Genomic DNA, 16,198 nt, shown 5'->3' with positions numbered 1-16,198 from the left:
GGGAAAGGGGACAGTAGGGAAGGGATGAGTTTTGCCTGGGTATGAAACTAGGAAAATAACAGTTTTTAATTCCAATGTCAGCATTTGACTCTAGGAGGAGAGTCCTACTGAGGTCAGAGGACAGCTGAGCTGGCCTAATGGAGGGCTCTGCTATAAATCCCATTCCAAAGGCATAGTTCATAACAGGCAGGTTTACCTGGTGTGGTCTAGGGATTAGCAAGAGCGTGGGCTGGACCAAAAGGATGTTTTCAGATCTCATTCCATGATCTGGCTAGTGTGGTTTATGCTAGAGAAAAATAGGAAGGTCAGAGAGGCAAATTCTTTATACTGACAAGTGGCTGTGAGTTGCACCTGGTTTCTTTCTCTAGGATGACTAAAAATACTTATGTTGTGGATTTATTGGTGAAATTCACTAGCCCACCTCTTTTTCATGGTAGAACATAAATCAGAGAATTTAGCTGTCAAGGACCTTAGAGGTTACCTGGTCCTATCCGTTCATTTAACAGATGAACAACCTAAGGTCGAGAGAGGCAAGTCTGCCTAGAACTGATGACAGAAAGCAAGTCTAGGATTCCACCCACTTTGCTTTTGTAGCTTTTGCTTAGACTGGTTTTTCTCCAACATGTCCAGGGATCAGAAATGTTTCTTGGAGAACACTCAAAATCACTTCTGTTTATTCCGAACCATGCCATGCCGTTCAATGCAGAGAAATAAGCAAGGAAGCAATTTAAGCCAAGATTCCTAGTCTTCTCCTTATCTATAAGAATTCCACAGAACTACAAAGTTCATCCCTCCTCTTTGAAATGAATAAATACTGAAACTGCTTAAACCCAAAAGAAGAGACAAAGAAACACTGTTGACCCCATTCTGGATCCCCAGATCTATATTATCTTATGATACAAACTGTTCCTTTCCTATCATATAAGAGAAACAACAAATTACAAGACTGAAAAGAAGGAATGTTTTCCTGGAACTCAGTTGCATTTTCTTTTTTCTTTCTTTTTTTTTTTTTTTTTTTTTGGACAAAATAAAGCAATTCAATTGTTTTGTAGCTGGAGGCAAGGGGGTCCCCAAGCAGTAAACTCCCCCCGCGCGTGGGCTGAGAGCTAGGGCTGAGCTTCAGGTGGGTCTCCTGTTCCCTGTGCTCCCCTGCACAGCAGCCTCCCTCCCGGGCTCTGGGGGGAGCCACAGTAGAGGCAGGCTGGGAGGGGCTGCCGCAGGTCTTCACTTGGGCAGGACGTCAGAGGACTCGGATACCAGCTTCCCATCGCGGGTCTCAATCTTCTGCACAACCATGGCCCTGGCGGAGCTGGTGCGGCTGAATGAGCTGGAGCCCGCGACAGAGCCAAAGCTGGAGCTTAGGCCATAGCTGAGGCCAGGGCTTGTGAGGCCCCCATAGGCGGAGCTCAGACCACCTGCGTAGCCGCTGGTGGTCTTCATATGGATACTCGTGTTCTGCATCCCAGACTCCAGCCGGGCTCTCCTCGCCCTCCAGCAGCTTCCTGTAGGTGGCGATCTCCATGTCCAGGGCCAGTTTGACGTTCATCAGCTTCTGGTACTCAACGCAGCTGCTGCGCCATGTCCTGCTTGGCCCGCTGCAGGGCGGCCTCCAGCTCTGACCGCTTGGCGCTGGCATCCTTAACGGCCAGCTCCCCACGCTGCTCGGCATCTGCGATGGGGGCCTCCAGGGAAGCCCTCTGGCCTTTGAGGCCCTCAATCTCAGCCTGGAGTCGGCTGATGTTCCGGTTCATCTCGGAGATCTAAGTCTTTGTACGCCGCAGGTCATCCCCGTGCTTCCCAGCTAGCGTCTGCAGCTCTGCATACTTGATCTGGTACATGCTCTCAGCCTCAGCCCAGCTGCGGTTGGCGATCTCCTCCTACTGTGCCTTGACCTCAGCGATGATGCTGTCCATGTCCAGGGAGAGGCTGTTATCCATGGACAGCACCGCAGACGTGCCCGAGATCTGGGACTGCAGCTCCTGGATCTCCTCTTCATGCAGTTGCCTGAGGAAGTTGATCTTGTCAGTCAGCCCTTCCAGGCGAGACTCCAGCTCTGCCTTGTTCATGTAAGCTTCATCCATGTCCTTCTTGATGAGGACAAATTCATTCTCCATTTCTGTACGCTTATTGATCTCATCCTCATACTTGTTCTTGAAGTCCTCCACCAGCCCCTGCATATTGCCAAGCTCCGCCTCCAGCTTCAGCTTCTCCTGGCCCAGAGCCTCCAGCTGCCACCTAAGGTTGTTCATGTAGCTCTCAAATACGTTGATCCGAGCCATCTTCTGCTGCTGCAGGAGGCTCCACTTGGTCTCCAGCATCTTGTTCTACTGCTGCAGGAACCGTACCTTGTCGATGAAGGAGGCAAACTTCTTGTTGAGGGTCTTGATCTGCTCCTTCTCCTGGGTGTGCATGGCCTGGATATTGGGATCCACCTCCAGGTTAACAGGGCTCAGCAGGCTCTGGTTGAATGTGACAGCGGTGATGCCTCCTATGCCGCTGGCCCCACCATAGCCTCTGCCCAGGCCACCCTGGAAGCTGCTGCTGCTCACTCGGGAGAGGCTTGAGGAGCTGATGTGGGCATCAGGCCCATTCGTGTAAAAGCGGCTGCTAAAGGCCTGGGGGCCAGAGGTGGACACCTTGTAGGGCTTCTGGGTCACCCTGATGGACATGGTGGAGGCAGGAGTGGAGGCAGGCAGGCTGAACCAGGCAGAGATTCCAGAAGGAGCCGAGAAGCTGCTTCTTGGTCCTCAGTTGCATTTTCATTGTAGCAGGAAAATGTCCTCACCATTTTCTTAACAATATAAGAAATTATTGGGTCATGGACTTACTGGAAGACTTTGGCCATCAATTAACTTCTGTGCTTTCAGTTTTTCTCATCTATTATGTGGCAAAACTAATTGCACCACATGTTTGCAAAAAAACAGCAAAATCTTGGATGTTTTTATGTGCAGCTTGTTACGGTTGTCAATAGTTAAAACTACACGAGGAAGGAACTAGTTTTTATTGACTACCTGTTAAGTTCCTGGCATTGTATTCCATGAATAGTATCTCACTCTTAAAACAAAACTTTTGAGTGGTGCTGTTATCCCTAACTTAAAAGTGGAGAATCCTCATAGAGGCTGCGAAACTGACCTGACCTCACTTAGTCAGCTCCGGGGCTGGGGTTTCTGCCCAGATCTGTGTGACTCCAAAGCCCTTTCTACCAATGCAGTACCTTGTGTATCACGCTCATTCTCTCTGAGTTTTCTTTAGTAAGTAGTAAGGTAATAAATCTAAAATGTTATACTTCCTTTAAACTTTCATGATGTCAGAGAATCTTGGAGGAACATTAAGAGATAGAAAATAGTTCAACTGACCCAGGCTGCGTATGCATTGTTTATGAAGACATCCTGTCAATGCAATTCTAAAACTCTTCTTAATTACTTGATTGATATTTAATTTTCAAAATCCTCCTATTAGCTCACCCAAATGGCACACACTGTAGTTTAGGCCCCACTTAAAGACTGGAAAGAGTTAATATCCTCTGTGTAAATGTTCTTTACCCATCCTGAAGAAGATGGAGGCACATTTTAGCATTGCCTTTAGCCTTGTGTTTTGTTCTGAGGCCTTTATTCTCTTTGGGGGTCTCCCTTTCCTTCTCAGGGGCTCCACATCCTTCCTCAATCAGGAGCCTGCCTCATCAAGGAAGGAGCTAATCATGCCAGCCTTGGGGTTCCCCACTTATACATCCTGGGTTCTCACTAACTTTCCTAAGAGAAGATCAGAAGTCAGGCATAAGAAAGAAATGAAGGATGCTTTTCCCAACATTGAACATTTTCTTTGTGACAAACTCTTTCATGTGCACTTTTAATTTAATTTTCACAACAGCCCTGCAAAATAAGTACAGAGCTCTCCACTTTTACATGCAAATAGCTCAAGCTTAGAAAAGTTAAAGACACAGATCTAGATGGTAAGTAATAGAGCTGAAATTCGATCCCAGTCCTGGATGGGCCAAAGTACTTATTTACCCCACTGCCACCTGGGTTTGGGGCCATGAACTGGTTATCTTTTTTTGCACTTCTGTTCACTGTCCTCATTCCAATCCAAGCCTACTGCCTTGAGTAGATTTGTCATTGGCCAAGAAAAAAGCTTGGCTGGGATTGTGAATGTTTTGCTGCAATTCCATTATCCCTAAAGGAAACTTGGGGATGATATATGTCCTAGTGAATGTGCCTAAAAGTATCATCTGAGAACAAAGGACAGCCCAGTGTGAAGACGTTGCTGATTCATCCTCTCTGCACTCTGCCTGGCCTTGGATTTCTACGTAGTACATTTCCTTCCCAGTGAATGGGCCTGGACCTGTTATTTCTCAACTTTGGTTTCAGGTCACTTTTCCAAAGTCCAGCAAAGTCATTTTGAATTTAGGCCCTATTTTTTAAGGTCTGACACTGCCTCATGAGCATGTCATACACCAAGGTAATACACACATTCCTCGCTCTGTTACCTAACAATTGTCTACAAAAGTGTGTTGCCTCTTCAACAGATACATGAACTTCTTCACTCCTTATCAAAACGCTTACCTCTACCCCTGACTAGGGGACTAGTACAGAGGTCCAACCCATTTTATTCTTCAGTTGCTTTAGGTAGGATGGAATGGAGGAAACCATTGTATAGGAGATGATTTATAAGAATAGCATGACATGACTTTCCACACAACTCTCAAGGACTTTGAAAGAGTTAATGAACAATCCATCCTCTAACCATGGACCCCTCATAAACCTACTCTTTCCCCTGCTCCAAACACTTCCTTCCAAAGAAAATAGCTTAAGGAATGGTTTACTCACTTACAGGTTCTGGGTCAAATGCTTCTGTGGTCTTGAAGAGTTTAAGAACAACAAACATTTTTCCCTATATCAAGTAACTCTGGCCTTCAGCTGAACCCCTGCTTCCATCTGCAATTCCTCAGCCCTTGAACATTGCTGGACGCGTGTTCCCTTCATGTTATTTGTTCTTCATACTATCTTATAGTTTTTCTTTAAGCAAATAAGACACTCTACAAACACAAATAGCTCCCAGGAAAATGGTCCATAGCAATCATTTGTGGGGAATCCTGACAGCCTCCAAACAAAGGAAAAGTTGTTTTTCATGTTCTCCACATCTGAATCCATTTGTGGGAACCTATTAGCACATTCCACTGTCACTGGGGACAGGCTGCTAATAGAGCTGGGGCATGAGGGTGGTAGAAAATGCTGTGAAAAGTTGGAATTTTGTTGCCTAGAGAGTGAATAACATAAAGGCGCCTAATTATCTCTCAGGCATCCGCCAGACTGGCTGAGGCAGAATGTGTGAAGGCTGCCTCATCTGAATGCGTCTCAAATATCAGCAAGACGCAGGGGGCCAGTTTTTAGGGACCTGACATACTGAGTAGCAGGCCACTAATGACATTGCTTTTGACAACTAACTAAGCAGAAGCCCTCCAGCAACTGAGGCACGTGCTGCTTTCCCACAATGCCGTTCTAGGGGGATGAACTCTGTTCTGGATCAGCTGGCTGAGTTTTTACACCAGGTTGACTTCAAACAGCAATCTCAGCTATATCATCAAATACAAAGGTCAGTACTTTTTTCTGAGGCAGAGTCTCACTCTGTCGCCCAGGCTGGAGTGCAGTGGTGCGATCACAGCTCACTGCAGTCTCAACCTCCCAGGCTCAAGTAATCTTCCCGCCTCAGCCTCCCAAGTAACTGGAACTACAGGTGCACACAACCACACCTAGCTAATTTTTTTCAATACTATTTTTTAATTTTGCAAAACATTAAAGCAAAGAGTTAGGATAACATACCAATAAACCCAGAAATACACATACACTTGCACACGAACACACATACACACATTTCACCCACCAATTTTATTCACAGATGCTCACCCCTAGGTACCGCACATGTGCTTTTATGCATGGAAGTCTATCCTAATTATAAACACCAGTGGTCAGATCTGAGATCTGGATAGAGTGACGTAGAAAACGGTTTCAGTGGTTCTTTGGGTAGAGACACCCATATACAGTTTATTTCATGGGTCTTTGTATTTACCAATCAGGGACCATTTGCTTGCAAGGAAGAAAAGCTCGTTCAAACTAACTCAAGTAAAAAGATGACTCTTTTTGCTAATTTTCTATCTTCTCTTTAATAATCTGTTTATTTCATCTATGTCTTGTTAGGCCAAGTTTGGTTTGACCCTGGTAGGTGTGTTGGTCTTTCTTCTCCATTTGCCTCCGCTCCCCAGACCTATTCTCCACCCTTCATGCCCTGTTCTCTGCTCCAGGTTGCTTCCTGTTGAATTTAGCCAATGGGAAATACTATCAAGTCAGAAGGCGAGAAGAAAGCAAGGCCAGAGTATTTCTTCCTCGCTGCCTCCCAACCTTGGCACCACACTGGCTGTGCCTCCACAAGGCCGCTACTTCTAGGAATCTCTGCCCCATACCTCCAGCTCCCACTGGACTCCAGGACACCATTCCATCCCCTACACTTAGGCCTCAGGATGACAGCTTCTCAGTGTTGCTAAGTCTCTGATGCCTCAACATCCCTAGACACCTCCCTTAACCCTGCCTAAATACTCCCCAGACCTGCCTATAGTCCCTCATTGAAATTTTGTTTGAATCATCTGCGTTATTAATAAATTATCTTGACTGCCTAATGTGGTAGAACCTCCACATGTCCTGCCTTTGATCTGTCCAGTCTTTCTCCAACTGTACTTGCTTTCTAGTTCTACATATGCAAATGCAGGCTAAGAGACATCCTCTTTGCAAGTTTACTTCCTCTTTTCCCTACTTGATCATAATTAACTTTCTAATAGTTAATCATTATCAGTAATTGCCATCCCTTCTCTCGTTCATTTAGAGCAAAGTAGCATTTCTGTTTCATGAATAATATAGATGCTTATTAGTCTTGTTGAGTTTGTTACCATAATCAAGAATGCATTTCGGATCTTACAGTATCCTCTAGACTCAATCTCTGTAAAATCAAGCTGGGTACTTTTTGCTCATGACTATATCCCCATCACTAAGCACCGTGCCTGGCACATGGTAGCACTTAGTATACACAAGTCAAGTTCTAAAAGGAGGAAGGTAGGGGAGTAGAAGGAGGAGAGAAGGAGGAGGAGTTTGTGCCCGTGGGTGTCAACTGCTCTAGAAAAACTTAGAATTGTAATAATAATACTGGTAGTAAGAGCTAATATTTACTGAGCACCTACTGTATTATAGGACTGCAGTTTACTCTATTATCTCATTTTATCCTTGTAACAACACTATGAGCTAAGTGCTATTATTATCTCCATTTAAGTAAGAATGAAACTTAGGCTCCAAGAGGTTAAGAACTTGTTCTAGGTCACCAAGCTAATATGTGGCAGAATCAACCTGGGCCTGACAGTCTACAAAGTCTATGCTCCTAACTAAAGCCAGTCACTCCCATGTGTGTGGCCCTAGGATTTCCTCTGAAGCCTACAGTGGACATCACATTGACTCCAACTGCCGGTACTGCACATATTTAAAGGTGTCCTCTTCATCTTCCACTGAGTCTTCTGCTCTTCAAGTTAAACATCCCCAGGTCCCCAGTTCTTCCTTACATGGCATGGTTCACAAACCTCTCACCCTTTTCTAAGATTGCTTTGCCCAAATTTATATGGTTGTTGTGCAAAGTCACTAAATGATTTACAAGAGGAGGGTATGTATGCATGTATATGTATGTATATGTGTTTGCATGTGTATGTATGTGTGTTTATCTGTGTTTATATGTATTTGCGTGTGTGTGCATGTTTATGTGTGTACATATATGTGTCTGTGTGTGTAGAAGGGAAGAATAAATGTTAAACGAAGAGAAAGCAGGACCTGCTTTTCTGGGTTTGTTTTGTGGGTACTTAGTACGTATATATATATTTATGGGGTACATGAGATGTTTTGATAGAGGCATGCAATGTGAAATAAGCACATCGTGGAGAATGGGGTGTCCATCTCCTCAAGCATTTATCCTTTGAGTTATAACCAATCCAATTACACTCTTTAAGTTATTTTAAAATGTACAATTATTACTGACTATAGTCACCCTGTTATGTTATCTGATAGTAGGTCTTACTCATGCTTTCTACTTTTTTTGTACCCATTAACCATCCCCACCTCCCCCCGTCCAGCCCCCAACTATCCTTCCCAGCCTCTGATAACCATCCTTCTACTCTCTATGTCCATGAGTTCAATTGTTTTTATTTTTAGATCCCACAAATAAGTGAGAATGTGCAATGTTTGTCTTTCCATGGCTGATTTATTTTGCTTAACATAATGATCTTCAGTTCCATCCATGTTGTTGGAAATGACCGGATCTCATTCTTTTTTATGGCTGCATAGTACTCAATTGTGTATATGTCCCACATTTTCTTTATCCATTCATCTGTTGATGGACACTTAAGTTGCTTCCAAATCTTAGCTATTGTAAACAGTGTTGCAACAAACATAGGAATGCAGATATCTCTTCAATATGCTGATTCCCTTTCATTTGGGTATATACCCAGCAGTGGGATTGCTGGAACATATGGTAGCCCAATTTTTAGTTTTTTGAGAAACCTCTAAACTCTTCTCCATAGTGCCTGTACTAATTTACATTCCCAAAAACAGTGTACAAGTTGTTCCCTTTTCTCCACATCCTTGCCAGCATTTATTATTGCCTGTCTTTTGGATATAAGCCATTTTAAGTGAGGTGAGATAATATCTGATTATAGTTGTGATTTTCATTTATCTGATTATCAATGCCTGTTTGCCCTCTGTATGTCTTCTTTTGAGAAATGTCTATTCAAATCTTTTGCCCATTTTTTTAATCAGATTATTAGATTTTTTCCTACAGAGTTGTTTGAGCTCCTTATATATTCTGGTTATTAATCCCTTGTCAGATGGGTAGTTTACAGATATTTTCTCTTATTCTGTGGGTTGTCTCTTCACTTTGTTGATTGTATCCTTGGCTGTGCAGAAGCTTTTTAACTTGATGTGATTCCATTTGTCCATTTTTGCTTTGGCTGCCTGTGCTTGTGGGGTATTGCTCAAGAAATGTTTGCCCAGACCAGTGTCCTGGAGATTTTCCAAACATCTTTCCAAACATCCCCTAGGGGTAGTCTTACAGCCTATGATTGCGGTTGAAAATGTTGGATGAAAACAAAGTACAAAAAGGTGAATGAGTTCCCTAAGATACAGAGATAGCCAACATATTGATTTATTTATAACCCCGCTTATTTCCACAAAGGACTTGAACGTGTAGAATAACTCTGTTTTTATTGGGTTCCCTGTGCTTGTGGGGTATTGCTCAAGAAATTTTTGCCCAGACCAATGTCCTGAAGATTTTCCCCCAATGTTTTCTTGTGGTAGTTTCATAGTTTGAGATCTTAGATTTAAGTCTTCAATATATTTTGATTTGATTTTTGTAGATGATGAGAGATAAAGGTCTAGTTTCATTCTTCTGCCTATGGATATCCAGTTTTCTCAGCACTATCTACTGAAGAGACTGTCTTTTCCCCAGTGAATGTTCTTGGCACCTTTGTCAAAAATGAAGGAACTATCTTAAAGTGAGACTTTTCTTGATCAGGACTACTTAGTGAGCCAGCAGTCTAGCATCCGTTCATCCTTGAAGACCACTAATATTTTCTAGATAAGTGAAAACAAGCACATTTCCAAGCCTGTGAACCTCCATGTATGATGAGGTGAGATCTATTTTCCCTCCTTGTCTGGAGGCCAAAGACATTTTCCACACCATTGTATGAAAAACTTTGCTGTAGGGAAAGCAGGAGTTCTCTTCTCTTCTGGAAAGTAGCCATCTAGAGATGGAACTGCTTGTATTTTAGAAGTTCTTTCTACCTGACTTATTAGAATAGACCAGGAGTTTTTAAATTTTCTTGTGCCATGGACCACCTGGATGTTTGATGAAGACTGTGGATCCCTTATGAGAATTGTGATTTTAAATGAATAGCCTAATTACATACGAATTCAAAGGAAATCAATTATACTGAAATGTAGTATTAAGTATTTTTAATTTTATTTTATTTTTATATTGTAATCTAGTAACAATATGCTTCTCTATTAGGGATTTATATGTTAATCTCTATGTGTAATAACTATCATAATCTGAAAGAAATAATAAGCATAAGTGATATTTCAAGATCTCTGCAACAACTCTCATATGAAGTGAAAATATCTGATTGCTATTGGTGACACAGGCACAGGTATTGTTAGTTTGTCACCTACATTCATAACTGAAAGAAATGCTAATTCAACTAGGAGGTAGTGAAAAACATATGCAATTCTTTACCAGCAAAATTTTTAGATGCCCTGAATTCCATGGCCTCCAGGATAAGAACCCCAGAGTAGAGGGTTGAAACATTAGAATCCTAGCTGAGAGAAACTGTAGGAAACACCAGCTCATTTTACAGATGAGCAAAGTTTGCTTCTGAAGGTTTGAGAAGATCTTTAATTTTGTGATGTACCTTACAGGTTCTAATATTTCATATTTTGTCTTACTGAGAAGTCAGTGAGGAAAGTAAGAGTGACAATTTTGGACAAGTGTCAGCTTGGCACACGTTTTGATTTCCATCATTTATAAACTGAATGTGGAGAAAAGAAAAATAAAATGGTCCAGTCTGCAATGGGTCTCACCTCCTGGACCACTGGCTAGGGCTTGCTTTTTTTTCCCTCACGCCATACACACAAGTCCAAAAATATCTCTCACCTTCTAAAAGGACGTCCCTAAGCATTCAAAGAGGCACTTTTTTACTTAGAGCTAACAATGAAAATACTGAGGTGGGGAACCCTCATTTAAACTTCAATAGGTTCTTTCAAAGAAAGTAGCCACTCTTCAATGGAAGGTTTTCACTGACATTTTGACATATATAATACATTCCCAAACACCCCTGGAGCCATGTGGACTCCTGGCAGACAGACTGCCAGCAGATGTGACTGGATACCATCCCCCAGCTTTACTCTGACCTCCTGCCTCGTGCCCAGCTAGGTCATTCAAGCCCCAAAAGGAGCAACAAATAAACTGTCTTTACCATGTCTTCCCAGTGAAGACAATAGAATGTCTGAAGATCTGAAAATCTTTTATATCGTTTTAGATCTGGAAGTTACCATAGAGCTGATCTGTCAGGGGTACTAACAGTAATTTAAGTAGGATAATTCTTCCTTATGCAGAAGTATCTGAATCCCCTACACTAAGAGCCAGAAGCATTTTTTTTTTTTTTTTTTGAGATGGAGTCTCCCTCTGTCGCCGAGGCTGGAGTGCAATGGCGCGATCTCAGCTCACTGCAACCTCTGCCTCCTGGGTTCAAGCAATTCTCCTGCCTCAGCCTCCTGAATAGCTGAGATTACAGGTGCACGTCACCATGCCTGGCTAATTTTTGTATTTTTAGTACAGACAGGGTTTCACCATGTTGGTAAGGCTGTTCTCAAACTCCTGACCTCGTGATCCACCCCCCTCGGCCTCTCAAAATCCTGGGATTACAGGCATGAGCCATCGCACCCGGCCAATTCTTCTTATCTCTATTTACACATCATAAGAGAATTGCCCACAGCCACACAGCTAGAAAGTAGAGGAGATCAGAACCTGCGTGTTTAGCACGAGTTCCACCATGTTACTCCCTCAGCCACTCAGTCATGTCTGCAGGGCATAGGGCAATTGCACTTTCCACATTTAAGGCCCTGGTGCCACCCTGATCTTCTGAGTCTGACAAATGCCATCATCCACACAGGTGCTGCAAGGAGCAGCAACATGCTTCTACGCTTTCATTGGCTTTGACATCATCGCCACCACTGGAGAGGAAGCCAAGAATCCCAACACGTCCATCCCTTATGCTATCACTGCCTCCCTGGTCATCTGCCTGACAGCATATGTGTCTGTAAGTACCAGATGCTTGCGGGACCCTCCTCACGATGTGGCCCTGGCACTGAGCTCCCTTCTTTGTCAGGAAGGAGTCCTTTCCTATGTCTTCTTGGTGTCTGTCTTTTGTCCCCTGTAGCCCCATTCCCCACTCCCCATGACAAGAAAAAAATTAGGACTCCAAACTGAAGAAGAGGAGAAGCCCCAGGCCTTCACTTCAGCCTTGGCCTTCATTCCCACCCCTCCATCCTCACAAGCTCTTGGTGTCTGCTGCTGCCCCAGGGGCTGGTGTGCAGGGAATGGGCTGCCATCCAAGGAGCTCAGGTCATAGGCTGGCAGTAACGGGTGGGTGTGCGAGCAAAGGCATTGTGGGCCTCTGTGCACTTTCCTCAATGCTCTTCTGTCTTCTGGGAGCTTCCCGGCAGCAAAGAGGCGAGGCTCCCTGCACAGCGGGGAGAGAGAATACATTGTCCTCTACAAACTCTCTTCCCCTTAAATCTGGGGAGGAAAGTGCCATTTCTTTTGGCTGTTGCTCCCTCTTGTTACACCAGCTCAAATTCACCTTCAGGTATCCCTACCTAGGGGAGCCCCAGGATAAAGACTTCAGCCTTATCTTCCTCAGGATCACGACCCTGAGACACTCCTCATGCTCTGATGCTTGCTCTCGGAGCTCCCATCCCAGAATTTCTATCACAGAAATAGCCCAGCTGCATCCAACATCCCCCTCTGCCCCTGGCAATGGAGAAAATCGGCTCACAGGCCAGGAAGTGTGTGGTTCCACAAATATTCTCAGGTCCTGAGGGGCGCACTCACTTGGGTCACCACAATTAGGAAAGAGCTGGCAGCGGGGGGTGCTGCCGCTGATCAGCCCTGCTGTTTCTCTTTCCCAAAAAAGACATCTTTAGCAACTAGCTAAGAAAGCCAGACCAATTGATCATTAAGGCAAGCTGCAAAACAGGATTGTTCTAGAAGCCAGAGAAAAACACAGAGCAAACTTGAGGGTCGTTTACAGACATTCAGCTGCCTACCCAGAGGTTTTATGGGTGCCTCAATTATCACCTCCCACTAGCACACACATGCAAGGGGCTTCATCGTGTCCATACATACCCCGATTATCCCTGTGGGCAGAATGTTGAGGGAGGGGTTGCGGGGCAGAAGGAACAGCAAGGACACTCTGCATTTCCCCTTCTACTCCTCCTTCATTCCTGCCCTTCCTCCAGGAATGGGCCCTTATCACACACAATAAAGTCAATCATCACAGTGCCCTCCTTAGAATAGCACTTTATAGACCACAGAGTACTTCTATGATCCACCAACTTTTTACCCATCCTGATCTAACTCAGGAGACTCCCTGAAGCTGGAGGAGGCTCAATCCCACTCTCCTCCAGCCCACCCTGCCCCATCCCCAGAGGAAATGTTGCAAGTGGTTATGTTACTAGGAAACATTCTCTTTCATACTGCACAGGCCTTAAACACGCCCTAGGAGCTGTTTGGTCTTGTACTGGTCAGCAGGCAGCCCCTCCCCCACCATGAGAAGAACGAGGTTGCTGGGCTTTGCTAGGACATCGTGTCCTCCCTGGTGGCCCTTGGCTCCACTGGAGGATCTTGGCTCCAGAGGAATAGGCAAAGAAATGGTCTACATGTGACCACCCTCTTTCCTTCAGGCTTTGAATCCCTTCTTGATGTCAATTTGGCCTTCATAGGCCTGGGGGGCCCCCCATATCTGGCCATATGACTGGTGGCTCCATTGCCTATGGCCAATTCTGAAGGCAGGGATGTTAGGCAGATCAATAATATGCGAGGGGAGTAGGTCCTGGGAGCCCCCAGTTAAGTGCTTAGCACCTCCCCGATGCACACGCATGCCAGTGGCTTTGTCCTGTCCATACCCTGATTTCTCCCCATAGGCAGAGTGTTGAAGGAGGGGTGGTAGGGTAGAGGGAATAGCAAAGACATTCTGCTCTCTATTTCCTCTTCTGCTCCTCCCTCGCATCTCCCTCTTCTCTGGGGGTGGACCCTTATAGCACACACAGTAAATGATTCCTGATTAAGCAAAGCCATAGTTGTCTGACAGCCATATAGTCAGTAGGACTTGATTCTGTCCTGATGCCATCATTTGTTTGTTGCCCTGCCTGGATCCTAGGACTAAGCTAGAGAAAGGAAATAGAAATATGAGTCCTTATCTGGGTCCCAACAGTTAATAGGCTATAGACCTCTTAAGCACTTATCTTTGGAGATTTTATCTCTGGTGTTTCACAGTGAGAGGGAGTACAGATAAGACCCTGTAGGACCAGAAAGCAGAAGAGAAATGAGAGTCTTGTCCACGTGGGCAGGGTGCTCATGGTCCCTGCCAGGCCCTGGTTGCAGGGCATTGGCTGCAGCTCCTTCCTTCCGGAAATATCTACTCTCCACTGAACTGTTAGCATAGCTCTGCTCATGGGGCTGAAATACCTGCAGACTTACTCCTCAGATATCAAAGGACCAGAGAGATAGAGAGTTTCTGGCCCAGTCCACTAAATTCACATGTGGGGAAATAATATTGAGTAAGGCCTAGAGGCCAGATGACTGGTCTACAGTAAAGGCACATGCCAGCAAGTGAATGGATCCAAACTGCCATGCAAGCCTCTGCCTCCAGGGGCAGGGCTCTTTCCTCTCCCATGGGGCCTCTATCCATGCTGTTCTTCCCCTGTACCTCCAGCCCTGTCTTCTCTTGTTTTAACAGGTAAGCGTGATCTTAACTCTGATGGTGCCATATTATACCATTGACACGGAATCCCCACTCATGGAGATGTTTGTGGCTCATGGGTTCTATGCTGCCAAGTTCGTAGTGGCCATTGGGTCGGTTGCAGGACTGACAGTCAGCTTGCTGGGGTCCCTCTTCCCGATGCCGAGGGTCATTTATGCCATGGCTGGTGATGGGCTCCTTTTCAGGTAAGGGCTACGCTCCATGAAATTTATCCTGCTCTGCCACGTCTGTCCAGGGAGAATGTCTACCCACTGTCAGCCTGACTGTGATTTTGACGTCAGTGCCTTTCACATGGACTGTGGACCTTGTTATGTATCCTGAAGAAAAGTCTGAGTAACAGAGCTCAGGCCCTGAAGCAGCCCCTAGTTTAACTCTGCGGTCCCTTAATCCAGCACAAGCTGATGTGTGTCCCCCTACTGTCCTCCCTCCTGTCGACATTGCATGCTCCTTTGTGAAGATGATGGGTGCCAAACTGCTGTACTGGGTGGCCTCCAGAAGGAAGAACCATCCTAGGGACATCTTAGGCCTGCCCTCACATCAAGGCCTGGTAACTGCCCCACTCTCCACAGCCCCTCTGAACATGAAAAAAAAAAAAGTCAAGAGTAGATAAGACCCTCTGAACAGATCCTAACAATACCTGCAACACCAGCTGCCATTTATTGAACATTTGTGTGTCCTGGGTGCTGTGTATACAGTATCCCATTTAGTCCTCACAGTAACTCTATTTTGCATATGAAGTCTACTAGGACTCAGAGAGGTGAAACAAAATTGCCACAAATCCCTCAGCTACTGAGTAGCAGGTCAGGATTTGATCCCAGAACATCCAACTCCAAAAATCAGACTTTTAACCACACCAATGTATTGGCAGTTCTTGCCCCCTACATTGGCCATGAAGTGGCCCATCTGCCCATGGTACAAAGGGGATGTGCTCTCAGCCCTTTGTTTCCAGCATGAGGGGCCTGCTGAGAAGGCATTCTTCAAGTGCACAAAGCAAGGAGTAAACCGTGGAGGCCAAGGAGCTCTCAGGTGTGCAGAGGGGGCCGGTTCACGGACTTTGTCTCTGCAGTCATCATCTTCTGACTCATTTCCCCTGCATACTCTCTGAAGTCATCACCAGACCAGAGCTGCTGTGATTAGGTTGCCGAAAGATCAAGAGGGGCCTAGGGTGATGGAGGCGTGGCAACTTCACACATCCAAAAGATTTTTCTGCTGTCAAAGAAACTAACAGGAAAGATACTGGGGCTTCAAACACATTTACAGTCTTGTGTGAACCATAAAAATAAGGGACCAGGAGGAGAGGGGAGAGGAGAGGGAGCCTACTGCACGTGCCATTCAGTTGCTCTTCTTGGTCTCTTCTTCAGTCAGTAACCAGCTGGACATAAATCTGTATCTATGAGCACAGTTTCTCAATTACTGTGCTATTTTGCCAACTAAACCCATGAACTTTTGTTATAGGTGGTGTCTCAAGCTTTGGCATAAATCAGAATCCTCTGGAGGTCTTTTAAAGCAGTTTGCTAGGCCTCACCCTACTATGATTCTGGTATAGTAGTTATTGGGTGAAACCTGAGAATATACATTTCT

General features: G+C 45.0%; 1 protein-coding gene, 1 long non-coding RNA gene and 1 pseudogene across 6 annotated transcripts in view; 1 reads left to right on the top strand and 2 right to left on the bottom strand.

The window, feature by feature from the left end:
• The window catches only part of SLC7A14 (solute carrier family 7 member 14), a 126,520-nt gene that overhangs the window by 87,960 nt on the left and 22,362 nt on the right, over window positions 1-16,198 (top strand). The window contains exons 5-6 of the mRNA XM_004037997.5: window positions 11,747-11,893; window positions 14,594-14,802. Of these exons, the coding sequence (XP_004038045.3) occupies window positions 11,747-11,893; window positions 14,594-14,802 (356 nt within the window). The remainder of the gene's footprint in view (window positions 1-11,746; window positions 11,894-14,593; window positions 14,803-16,198) is intronic.
• Window positions 1-16,198, bottom strand: part of LOC134758114 (uncharacterized) — a 95,755-nt gene that overhangs the window by 64,920 nt on the left and 14,637 nt on the right. The gene's annotated exons all lie outside the window — the stretch shown is intronic.
• Window positions 984-2,814, bottom strand: LOC101153453 (keratin, type II cytoskeletal 8-like; annotated as a pseudogene).

This window comes from Gorilla gorilla, chromosome 2 (genome assembly GCF_029281585.2).
Source record: "Gorilla gorilla gorilla isolate KB3781 chromosome 2, NHGRI_mGorGor1-v2.1_pri, whole genome shotgun sequence".
Lineage (NCBI taxonomy): Eukaryota > Metazoa > Chordata > Mammalia > Primates > Hominidae > Gorilla > Gorilla gorilla.
The sequence above is the reverse complement of the archived record's forward strand: the minus strand, read 5'-3'. Positions and strand labels throughout refer to the sequence as shown.